Source organism: Copidosoma floridanum, unplaced genomic scaffold (genome assembly GCF_036245765.1).
Source record: "Copidosoma floridanum isolate Cflo_tuat_1 unplaced genomic scaffold, Cflo_Japanese_pri ptg000026l, whole genome shotgun sequence".
Taxonomy (NCBI): Eukaryota; Metazoa; Arthropoda; class Insecta; order Hymenoptera; family Encyrtidae; genus Copidosoma; species Copidosoma floridanum.
Window position 1 is genome coordinate 3861082 of NW_028321903.1, and position 13701 is coordinate 3874782.

A 13701-nucleotide genomic window follows, 5' to 3' on the forward strand; every position below is an offset into this window, starting at 1 on the left:
GAAATAAAAACTTGAGCCCACCATAGCGCTGTCTACAGACGGTCTTTATATATTATAAATTTTTAGCAACTTCAATGAACTACTAAATAGTGTAAAGTAGTACAAAATTGTTAAGTAGAGACAAAATTGTTATTTAGGATCTCTCATGTAGCATATGTAGTAGATGACTATATACTATCACTGAATTGTATTTCATATTATAACAAAAATCTGTTTTACAGTCAATATAATGATTTTTTGGTTTCCATTTTTTCTCTCTTTTATAAATATATGTTGTACAGTTGATGATGTAGACTTCGACCAGGCAGTATTAATGAAACCTGCTGAAAGGCGCTTGAACAAGCAAAGGGAGAAAATCCTAAAAAAACGTCAAAAACGACTCGAAGGTATAACTTTCATGGTATTAACTATTTTTCTCATCCATATAATATTCACGGAGATTGCTAAAAAATTGAGATGTTTAAGTTTGAATATAGCGTCCATTTTTTGAATAATATTGTTTCGTACGTCTTTGAAAGTATGTTTACAAACCTACAGAGTCTAAACCACATCCTATCTAAGCTCTCAACTTAAGTTTATAATTACGTTTTTGTTAAAAAAAAACCCAAAATATTCAACTGTATTAAAACTCAATCCATATTTTATATAATTATTTCAATTTGGTTTATACTTATTAAAAGTTTTCTTATATCGTTGAAAATTTTTGTTTTATTGCAAATTAAGTAACAGGTGTGGCAGGTAGATTTTGTACAAACATTCTATACTTACGTTCATGAATTTTTATGTTAAATTTGTACTCAATGTCACGAAGGTTTCAATATTTAGAATCTTTGTAACTTACGGCATTCCTTATTTACGAGCTTTAATCTGTTTAACATACGTCAGCTGGTCGTATTTTACTAAAATTTATTATGAGGTAATTTATAATTTCCAAATAATTTAGTCGTAGAGGTCTCAAACTTTTTTTTAATTATTTATTGTTACTTTTTCTCGGAATTCTGCGACAGCCTTCCCTGGGTCTAGTCACGAAGGCCACACACTTACCTCGTATGTGTGAGGGTGTTATTGCCACACGTGTTATCCCCTCTTTGTAATATCTCGCACGAAGTTGTCTTAAAAATGTGTAATATTTTCATTTCATCAACATGTGTAGGATACTCTAAATGACACATATGTACAAAGTTCTTGTTATTCACATTATTCTTTACTGTAGCCAAAAGAGTTTTCTTATAGCTAAGCAACATTTATTTAAAAATTTTATTATTTGTACTAAACGTATGTCGTAGAATTTTATTAAATTGTAATAAATCGTATAAAATTATTTTAATTATATTGTAGATAAACAGGATGAATCTTCACTTTCTAAGAATAGGCGTATAAATGGTAAATCAATTATATTTTACTGTATCGTATTGAAAAATAAATGTAAATCATACATTTAATTTAGATTCCAGTACTACAACTAATTTGAATCAGATTACAAACGCAACTCCCAATGCTAACAACTCTAATCCAGAAAGATTATTAACCGAACAGGAGGATGATATACATCAAGAAGGTTGGTACTTATGTTAAATAAAATATAACCAATACAGTATAACAATAATGTAAACAAAAGTGTTGATTTTATAGTTCTTAATAGATGTGATTAATTCTGAAAATTTTATAAATGTTTTGATAGATTTCGATTTTTCCATGTTTACTGATGTAGTTGATATTCCTACAAACCTCTATGACAATAATAGTCATGATCTGGAGAATAGTATCAACATTTCAACAGAAAAATCTTCTAAGAAAGGTAATTCTATAATTGCAAGTAGGCTTAGTGTATAAATGACTTATTTAATTAATACATATGTATATACAATTAGATCATGAGACACCTAGGAACCCGATGAAAAAAAGATTAAATAACAAAAGGAGACTAAAGCGAGCTCTTGAAAAGAAGAACCTACAGCAGGAGCACAAGTAATACTAATTATACCAGCCATCAGGTGTGCAATTCTATTCAGGTAAAAGTTTTACTTAGTATACAAATATTAGACTCTAGCGTATGAAGTTACTCAATAATAGTGCGTTGAATCAGTTACAACAGTTAAATCAGTTGAAAATCATAATGATCTTGTTGTACTTGTTTAATTTTAGTAAACAAAACACGTTAATCTTTTATTACTGCTCGCAGAGTAAAGTATACGAATTATGTACCTGCTTAGCTCCAATTATTAAGTTTTTTGTTTTAAAAACACTGAATTGTAAACAAAAAAATTATTTATTCATCCCCCACGTAACATATTGTTTTTTTTCCGTAAATGAATAATCATGTATAACTTGAATTTTCGTAAGTAAAATACTTTAGGTAAAAGTTACTAAGAGTATAGTTTAACATGAAGTTGCAGGCTAAGTTTCCAGAAATTTTATTGATCAAAATTAATGTATTTTAGTTCATCCTCCTATCGTAATGGTTATTAAGTAATCATCTGCAATTTTTTCCTAAAAAACGTTTGTCTACAATTGTAGGTTCGTACGTCATGTATATTAAGTCAACTGTTTATTTTAACTGTTTGAAATTGTTGTTTATAACTGTGGAATAAATGGTAGAATAATGGAAACTATTTTCTGTTAAATACTTAAGCAATGATATGAAAATTGTGCGAATAATAAACGAGCATAATTGATTAATTTGATTATATTTATATATAAAACAAAAACTAACACCTAAAACGTATATGTATTATTAAATCACAATACTTTACAAACATTCAAAACTTTATCAAACAATTCTTATAAAGATGGGGTACTTAATTTCGTATATTCAAATTGTTAAAGAATAAATTGTCAAAAAAATTTTGATCATTAAAAATAAATGCCTGTTTCATAAATTTCATACTTCTTGAGGAAGTGCTTTTTTGATATAAAACATGCAGATAATGTAGTATGGTTGAAAAAAAATTGAAATATCTAAAACAAAATTTAATTTTATGTAGAAACAGTTTTAAATAACCTCGCAAAATAAATAAATTTCTCTAAAAAATATTTAAAGCAACCCTTGTGTCGTGACGGTCATATACCGAGTGATAAACCTTTAAAAACCGGTGAAAAACGAGCATAGTGAAACAAAGAGCTATCTACATTGCGGTTTTTTTGTAATCGATTCATTAATTTATAATCTACCAAAATATTTATTGAATACTTACGATAATTATTTGTAGCTATTTTTTGGTATATCAACATTTCTTCAGAGAAAAGAATTTTATAGTATTTTTTATTCAAAATGACTAGGCTTTTCAAAACAATGTGGGTCTAAAAAATGGAAAAAGGGTAGATCTTTAGGAATCTATTTCTTATTAATATCTCAAACTTTTTCAATGTTTGACTGTAAAGAATAATTATTTGAACATATTTTTATACATTTTTTTATGTAGGTCATAACTTTTCTTTTTATGTGCGAAATTCGAGCTAGTACTCTTATACATATATATATATATATAATCATATAAACCCGTAGTAGAAAATGCAAATTTAAATTTTACCCTAATCGAGTATATAAAAACGATGTCTCAACAGCAAATTCTGCGAAACAATACTAGTTGTGAAAAATTATAAATTTAGAACTTGGCACGTAACAATCACGGGATGTTAGTTTCAATTAAAATTGGATCAAATTGACTATAAAATACTTTTTTATGAATCAAACTTAAGCGATTGATAATATTGATGTGCATTGATATGAGGTAACTCTAAGAATGTTAAGTATTATTTATCGTAATTGTGATATGAAAATTTTCTATTACTAATCCAAAGTAATTCAATATCGGTTTCAATATGCTATTTTAACAAATGTATTAGTTTATTTTTAGTATAATATTATTAATTACAATAACTATTTAAAAATCTGTTTGACATCGCAATAATTCCTAAGATGCACATAAAAATGGTTTTATTATTTCTAAATACATAGATGGGTGGCTTATAGATATATCTACATGTATTGCTGGTTTCGTCTATTAAAAATTTCTTAAAATAAAAAATTACTTGCTTATGTGATTTTCAAAGAGTTCATGTAAATAAACAATAAGTTATGAAGAACTATTTTCTTACATCACATTGTCGTATATGAAGAAATTTAATAGTTCCCTTAATTTAAAACAATGCAGTAACAGTGTAGGAGTCTACCATTATTCAGAATAAATTTTACCACATTTTTATGATACCGTAGGATATCAACCTAATGTGTTATCAGTATACACGATATAAATTATAATAACAACAATGAGGATTATGATGAGGATGATGATTTTGACAACATCAAAAATTAGAAATTTAGTGTACACGTACCGATGCACATTTTTCCGTTGATTTTTGATTATAATGTGTTTTTTACTATAAGACAAATATAATTTAGTTGTAATGATAATGTGCTGAATGTTGTATTGAGCTGTGTTTCTAAAATTTATTGATAATACTGTCACGGATAAATTTTATAACTGTTTAGGATTTTCAATGATTATTAGAAAAGATTTAAAGATTTTCAAAGCTATAGTGGCAGTTTGCAGCTTTTGGTAAAAGCTGGTGATAATGGTAACATTTTCGTATATTTTCTAATTGACCGCCAAAAGCTGAGCATGATAGCACTACAGCAATTCCCGCTCGTATTTCTCATGTTAAGGTTTTTCGTCACTGATTGACTGCTGAAAAGCTGGTCATGATGGTGGTGTATTCGTTGTTTGTCTGATTGACCGCCGAAAGCTGGGCATGATGACACTACAGCAATTCCCGCTCGTATTTCTCATGTTAAGGTTTTGCGTCACTGATTGACCGCTGAAAAGCTGGTCATGATGGTGGTGTATTCGTTGTTTGTCTGATTGACCGCCGAAAGCTGGGCATGATGACACTACAGCAATTCTCGTTCGTATTTCTCATGGTACGGTTTTGCGTCACTGATTGACCGCTGAAAAGCTGGTCATGATGGTGGTGTATTCGTTGTTTGTCTGATTGACCGCCGAAAGCTGGGCATGATGACACTACAGCAATTCTCGTTCGTATTTCTCATGGTACGGTTTTGCGTCACTGATTGACCGCTGAAAAGCTGGTCATGATGGCGGTGTATTCGTTGTTTGTCTGATTGACCGCCGAAAGCTGGGCATGATGACACTACAGCAATTCTTGTTCGTATTTCTTATGGTACGGTTGTGCGTCACTGATTGACTGCTGAAAAGCTGGTCATGATGGTGGTGTATTCATTGTTCGTCTGATTGACCGCCAAAAGCTGGGCATGATGGCACTACAGCGATTCTTGCTCTTTTTTCTCATGTAGCGGTTTTGCATCACTGATTGACTGCTGAAAAGTTGGTCATGACAATAACATTTTCGTTTATTTTCTGATTAACCATGATGGAAATAAAATCTTTGTCGATAAAAGGTATGGATTATTTTTCTTACACCATGCTTGTTGCATGACCTATTGACTGCCAACAGGCTGGTCATGATGGTCGTATCTTAAGGTGGCTCGCCAGTGAATCAAAGTGTCTCGCAAAATCGATGACAGTTTTCTAATAGACTTAATTGATTAATCTTAATTGATTTTCTAATAGACATTCTGAAGTAGAATATTGTGTGACCTAAACTGCTGACATTATAGTTCTTTGCTTGATCGTGATAATGCTATAACGAATTCAACTTAATATGTTTTGTTTGATACTTGTAACGTTACTCACTAATACCTGAATAGATAGTAGTGGAGAGAACTGTAATTAAATTTGTTTTTGGAATCCACGCATGCTTTTGTGGTTCAGGATTATTGTTAGTTATGACAATTCATGTCGATCATGAAGCAATGTAAGAGAAAATTGAGTTGCTGTGCTTGCAATCAAAAAGTACTAATTTTTTTTTGCAGTTTTGTGTTATGGAGAGAAGTTTTAACAAAGATAGTTGTAATATGTCTGAACAGTGAAATTTCTGGCTTGCGTGTAATTGATAATGTGACAATTCAGTTCTATAATAATATTAAAATAATAGAGGTTTCCAAAATTTGGTATGATTAGTTATATAAAGCTAGGTGAAAAAAGTCTCGTACATCGGCTGGTTTATTGAGTTCCAACGTATATAGCAGTGATTGTTTAAAATTTAAAACTGCAAACACTTTTAATTATGAACACTTAGGCTAAATATCTAATGTTGATACCAGAAAAAAGTTAATGTAGAATGTATACAAAAAAATTTAATAGTTAGAAATATTATTGCATTGTAATATTGTAATTACGTGTTCAGTGTCACATATTAGTTACAAAAATTGACGCTTACTGAAAAAGTTATTTTCTATTTGACTAAATAGTGAGCTTTAACTGTTAATTTAACGTTCTCAGTAAAAATTTGTGCGGTTTCGTAGACGAAAAATAATACAGATCAAATGCATACCATGCACCAAGATCAAAATGCGCAATAGAGAGCTTGCATTGTTTTTTGAAGCAATTTTTTAAATAGTATATTAAATTTCTAGTACATCTGATCAACAATATTTTTTTTTAATGCTAAAATAAATTAGTTATTATTGATGTAGTTTCAAAGTACTACTCAAATCGATATCACGTGAGCTTTTCCCAATGGGGGAGGGTGTGTTCGAGTCCGATATACGTCTTCGATAGCGAACACACTACCATATATTCAGCCATATATATATATAGCACGAACTCACATATATATATCAGTAAATGTGATATTCGTAAGCATCATTTCTTCTGCTTGTTAACGTTAAGTTGGGTAGTTTTAGCACACAATCAGAAAATTTCTGCCACCTGGAATCTATTATTGTTAAAAAGTGGGTTAAAATTAAAAAAAAAAATTTTCTACAGCTCTAAAGTTCTTTGTATTCTAGACCAAAAGCCATTAGAAATTTTGGTCTAACGTTTTTTTACGCTTTGTGCAGGCAAAGGAATTGTTAAATTAACAATCGAATAGTGACCTCATTTTCCGAAATAAACGGGGAAGGTTTTCCATGATTGAAGATTCTTATATTACGTACTTCATCCCAAATTGTCAATGATTTTTATGAACAAATAAAAAAAGTACAAATACACAAAGATTGATTTTAAGAACAGGAAATTTAGCACTTTTTTGCAATATAACATTGCAAAAAATAAATTTTTAAATTATCAAAACAGCTGTAATCGATAGGAAATTTCATTTCGAACAATTTTGCTTCCATACTTTTTTCAATCACACTTATAGGAAAGAAGTTACAAGTCAAAGTGAACTCTAAAAATTAATTGTATTTTTCTAATAACAATTGAAGATGACGCCTTGACAGAACAAAACTATTTTTTCTTTTTAAAATACGATATTTGTTAACGATTAAAACGATTTCCTTACAGGTGGCAGAAATGTCTTTATTCTTTTTTTTGTGCTTTAACTACCAGACTAGTTTAATGATTACCAAAAGTTTCAAAGTAAACTATTACAATTTTTTTAAGTCACTTTGGTAAAACCTGAATCCATAATTACAAATAATATAATAAAAATGATAAAAAATCAGGCAGTTTGTTATGGATCGGATCTGATTGGGTGAAATGACGTATTCTATCGAAAATTTACGTCATGATGCAATAGAGTGGAACACACTTATAAAATTTGGAAAAACTAACGGCATAGTCACGTGATATCGATTTGACTGACACCTTGAATAACGCACTTAGAAAATGGTTTTATTTTTTAATCTCCTCTCTATATAAAGTATATGTTATATAAAATTTAAATAATGTCATTAAAGTGATTAAAACTTTTCGTTCTTTAGAATTTAATCATTAAAAACATAATGTATACCTTTTTTCTCTAAGTAGAACGAAGAGTTCTAAAAGAAACTCAACGTACCACTATAATACCTTCTAAGTGGTGTAGAAATTTACTGATAAATATATAGCTAATGCTTAACGATGTAAATCAAAAACTCTTTTTTCTCACGAAATTCTGGGCACCAACCTCTCCCCACTAACAGATGAAATGTAAAGACTCTCCTTTTAAGTTAGAACAGTAGGGGGTTGGCGCGTGGAGCGCGTAGGAGGGCGAAACCCCCCTAGTATATATATATATATATATATATATATATATATATATATATATATATATATATATATTCTATTGCGATCACTATATCAATAGCAAGTATTAACAAAGTGATTCTTGTAGCATGCAAGTTTTCTATTCTGTGTTGAATTAATGTAAAAATGTATTCAAAAATTCGTACATTTCAAAAACATATCTCCAGTGCAAATTGAGAATAATAGTATGTAGCTGGTTGGATTTGAAAACATCTCATGTATAAATGTTGGATATATAATTCTCATTTGTAAAGATAGAAACTATGATACTTCAAAATTTTGATGATTGATAAAGCATTCTTAAATTTTAGTAAAAAATGTAATACTTAATATTTCGAATTATATTGGATGAAATAACTTATGTTTTGGATTTAGAGGATATATTATAGTGTTACGTAGGGAAGATATTGGTAAGGAGGTGCTTCGCGAGAATGATCAACGATTATTACTTCAAGGATCTTTATTCGTGATACCGTAATCATAGGCAAGATAGCGCGTGTGTTCCCTACAAAGGCTCGTCGTGTTCTCCCCGAATAGACTCTCTCCTCGCTCGCACTTCCCTTCCCTTGGCCCTAAGGCCCCTCGTTATGAGATTTGAGGAGAGGGAGCGTAGAGTTTCACCTATACTACCGTACGTTACAATAGGATAAATTGATGATTTTTCTACGAAACTTTGGGAAAAAAATTGTAATAAGTAATGCTGCAAGACAAAGACTCGTTTAACTATGGGAAGCCTTAAATATCAGACTGTGACGAATAATTATGAACACATCAAACTAATTGTCCATCGTACTCAATACTTAGAATAATCAAAAGACGAGTAATAAAATAATAATAATATCTTATATTTCGCAACTAGAATTTAAACTTAAGGTGTTTAATGCTTTATATAATACTGTTACCATTACGTTTGATAACAATAATATCTTATAAGAATTAAATCTCAGCGTATATCTTTTAAGAGCTATAAACAGATAAATTAGAAATCAATAATATTACTAAAAATATAAGTGTTTTTCAGGCACTGCACTTTCTTTTTCTTAATTTTTCTTCAGAACAATACACAAATAGTCGTAAAAAAAGTTTAGATCAACATAATACGTCCTTTTAAACTAAACAACGCAATCCATCGCTTAAGTACAAGTAAATAAATTAATATTTTTATTACTGTTTATTACATACACCAAAGAATTGTTTAACGGTAAAACCAAAAGATGTCTAGTTAATGAAAGTAAATAATTTCTGTAGACACTAATTTTGGAACGAGCCGCTCGCATATATATTTATTCTTAACATACTTAATACTCGGTTTATCCACCAACTAAAATATTGTAATGAATTCTAAATATGTATTGAATATACAGACTATATAAGTATGACAAGATATTGTGATTTGTAACTAAAGAGAGTTTTTCCTGTACTAATAGAATTAATTTTCGTTTTTCTAGATTTTTAATGTTAATTTAATAATAATGGTAGACGTTTAATATTTGCATACTAATGATTTTCACAGTTTTTAGGTATTTGAAGCCTCAGTTCAAGGAGTTTCGATGCTGCCTACATCTAATACAGCGATTGAATATACCATTTGTAAAAAATGTACTGTAAATCAATAAACGTATTTTGTAAAATAAATAAAGTTTTATAGAAAAATAAAGCTATATAAAGTTCTTTCACAAAGTATGCCACAATAAATACCGTTGTGCCAAAAAATTTTCCACGAGACTAGTACTAAACAAAGTATAAGAATAAATAATTTTGTAGTAAGACTCTTTTAGAATACTTATGCTCTCATGATGATGAATTTTCATTAATAATTGGTGAGTAAGTCTTGTATCAATGATACCATAATCAGAAAAGTAACCGCTGCATTACAGTAGTTTATAACGTGTAATAGTATCTAATACGATTTATTATTCTCATTCAATATTTCTGACTTTTTTTTTAGTTAATACATGGAGAATCATTGACACATATGCAGCATAGAAACTGTCGACCTAAAAAAGTATCATCACAAGTATAAAGGTGTAATGTAGGAAAAAAGTAATAAAATTAAAGCAAGCGAAAAACGATGTTTATACATTTTTTAAATGACAAAAGCTATAAGTTTGAAATTAAATGTTTTTAAAAATGCAAACAACATTTCAATTAGTTAAATTTATCAACGTGTAAGCAATTGTATCTCGCGGTAAGCTTGATAAAAATTTTTTTCATTGTCCAGGAGTATATTACTTTTGTTTTACATAAGATTTCACGTGTACGTATTGTAGAATTTTTTCATGTACAAATTTGCACCTTCATCTGTTACCTTATCTGTTTGATTTTTTGATTCCCCCTTTTTTTCCCAAATATGCGACCCGAATTAAAATTACTCTCGGCAAGACTAGATTCATCATCAGGCTCCGGTCAGGCTATTCAGATCGGTATGAGATCAGTTTTTTTCACAGTGTCTAATCCGATCTGAATGAATACATGTATGATCATGTATCTTGTATAGTTAACTTAAAGTATATCAGTATACATAGGTATAGTTATTTTGTGAGGGGGTCAGTTGTGACTTCTACGCAAGCCAGTCTTACCTTCATTTTATTCTGTAGAAGCTGAAAAAACAATTATAATTATTTTGGCTCATGCTAATTAATTTCTCATCTTAATATAATGCTGTGGATGATTTTAGGAGTCATTTTCAACTTGTACCACAAGCAATAAGAGGTTTCTAAGCCATTTTCATCGTAAAAATACTATTTCGCAACCATTTACATAACTAAGTACAGTTTCTGAAGTTTCAATTTCGTAACTTTTTAATTTCGGAATTCTGCGTGACGGTTTAATTTTTTTCATAACTTTTTTTTTCCTTTCATTGACTTTCCGTGCTTCTCACTTTCGGCTGTCAGAATTTCGTTTTTTTATACTTCAGTTAATCGATAATCTGAACACTTTTCATCATCAATTTAATTTTCATTGCTTTTTGTTTCTAAATAAATTATTTCTAAACATAACACTTTCTGATTTTTGATCTACCCTCAATATTGTTAGTTAAAAAATCAAGTAAAACTAAGCAAACAACTATGAGATTTTAGGAGGAGCTACGGGGAGGCAAGGGAAGCTAAGACTTTTTTTGTCTATACAACTATATAATATTGGGAGAAAAATGTATATACTAACATTAGCCTTGTAAATCAAAAACATCTAAATAAGCATTGATTACTGGATTATACGGAGCACGTTTCGCTTGGTTCGTGACCCATCAAATCTGTCTAGCACTGCCAAGTAGAATTTACTTGGATTCCCATGCAGAGGTAGCTTTCAGGTACTGATTTAGGCCACTTCAGCCTTTTCTATTCGATCCTTTCAGCCCTACAACTATGTTTTAACTTCTACTATATTTAATATAAGGCGCATTCTTTCGTTTTTCACTTTGTTTGAGGGGTGAATAATCTGTTTAGTACCTCTAAACCTGTGCATCATGATTAGTTAAAGCAAAAGTTAAATTTGTAAAATAGATAGAAAAGTTTTTAAGAACAGCAAGGAATTGTGAAGAAAACAATAATTTAATTGAAGGGCAGTACTGTTTCAAATTTTATTCTCCTTTAGTAAACATAATTGTTACTTGTTTGAAAAAGTTACTCTTTTCATTGCACAAAATAAAGTTATTAGGCGAGTTGGCAAGCTGAGCTCAGAGGGTGCTAAGGAGACGAGGGTCGGATACTATTTGAGACTCATGGGGAGTTTAGTTATATACTTATTTATCTGTATACATAATGATATGTATATCGTGACGTATATACGGACTGAATACTGTTTTTAAACTCGCACTTTTCGCAGAAAAACTTTGTAAGAGCTCGTAAAACAGATGAAAACTTATTTACTATACGTTGGTTTTACGCATAGTAAAGTAACTTTTTTCCATACCTGTAGCGGTACTACGACTTCCTACAGTGTTGAATGCTAGCTGTAGGCTCGGAGGCAATGTGTTGATAGCGAATATACAAAATACCTTCATAATAAGCTTCAGATACGATTTTCACCTAAAAGGTAATTTTACACTTTTGCTCCTCGATATCAGGGGAAAAGTAGTGTTTTCACCAAACGTAAGAAAAAATACATTATTTTTTACATGAAAGATAAATAGAACCTCCACATGTATGAGCGTAAGTTCCATTTCCTCTTATGAGAAAATCTATTTTTTTAGTTTTATTACTAGAATCTTGTTAAACTAAAAAAAAAAACGCTTAAAACTTCACTTAACTTTACACAGTGTTAAATAATCCGAACTTTCTGTAACGTAGTAATATTTCTATCTATAACAATGATGTAATATCATTGACTGATTAAATCAGTATAACCATCAAATTTATTTTAATTGAAGTACATTTTTATATGATTAAAGAAACGGTTCATAGCTACGAATATTAGAAAACCAAACATATAGGCTAATACAATAAGAGTTACAATACGCACCTTAAGAGAATTGCGATGAGAAATAGGATTGATGAGAGGGTCAAAATAGAATGCAGGTAAATCTGGATCTTCAGTTTTGATGTAAACCACATTCGGGGCGTGATACCTAAAAAGGTATTCAATTTTATTCATGTTTAAGAAAAAGAAAAATTCAAATTTCTTATATATATATTTTTTTTAAATATCCAGTGTAGGTAGAATCAGCGGCTATCTTTTTATTTCAACAAAGAAAGCGAATAACTACTACCAATTTAATGTACCACACTGCTAGTAAGATTCGATTGACTTGATTCAACATCTTAAAACAAACTGTGGATTTAATTTTTTTTAAGCCCTGTCTTAAGCACCGACTTTTTCTTCTGTTGTTTCTCTGATAAAAAGTGTCATTAACTGATCAAAAAAAAAAATGATCGCATCTTAAGCTTGTTAGTTACAATCTCCTTTAAAACATGTGACAATTTGCAAATTAATTATGAGAAATAACTCTTCAGTTAACTAAATATATCTTATGTTTTAACGGTTATATTGCACTTATGACGTGAACTTACAGAAAATGAGCATTTATACTATAATAACAGAAAAAAATAAATGCAAATTATAAAAAGAATATTAAATCTATAAAACAAAATATTTTTTTTTAGAATACTTATAATTCCTTCATCGCAAATAAAAGTTTATGTTTGTATTCTTAAGTTAATGTTTGTATGACAGTTTGTGCACGGATTAAGGCCATTAAGTATCTACGGCCAGGACTTCGTCTCAAGTAACCATTAACCTGAAACCGGCGGCTGCAATTAGTGGCTAACCAGGGGCATACAGGTAGTGTCAAGGAGCATCATTATTTTACAAAACAAAAACACTTCTCAAGTCGGCCATAACAAAAAAATCATTATTTAGAATTCATATTAATACTGTAAACTACATCAAATACCGATAACTAATATATGATAAATGAAAAATTTAACAAAAGCTAAACAAGTGAAAAAAATCAACATTCAGTGGAAAATGTTTATATCATAGGCTTGCATATTCCTAAAGCCTCGGAATTTTACGTACGTACCCTTACAATAGTTTGTTATAAGCATACATTATGGTTGACAACACGAGTAAAAGATTATTTAAAAAATTGTAAGCAAATTTAACAAGTGTA

At 29.8% G+C, this 13701-nt stretch overlaps 1 protein-coding gene across 4 annotated transcripts in view; it reads right to left on the reverse strand.

The window, feature by feature from the left end:
- The window catches only part of Prp8 (pre-mRNA processing factor 8), a 185283-nt gene that overhangs the window by 112009 nt on the left and 59573 nt on the right, over window positions 1-13701 (reverse strand). For all 4 annotated transcript variants that reach the window (XM_014356031.2, XM_089595635.1, XM_089595636.1 and 1 more), the window contains exon 7: window positions 12552-12657. In XM_014356031.2, the coding sequence (XP_014211517.2) occupies window positions 12552-12657 (106 nt within the window). The remainder of the gene's footprint in view (window positions 1-12551; window positions 12658-13701) is intronic.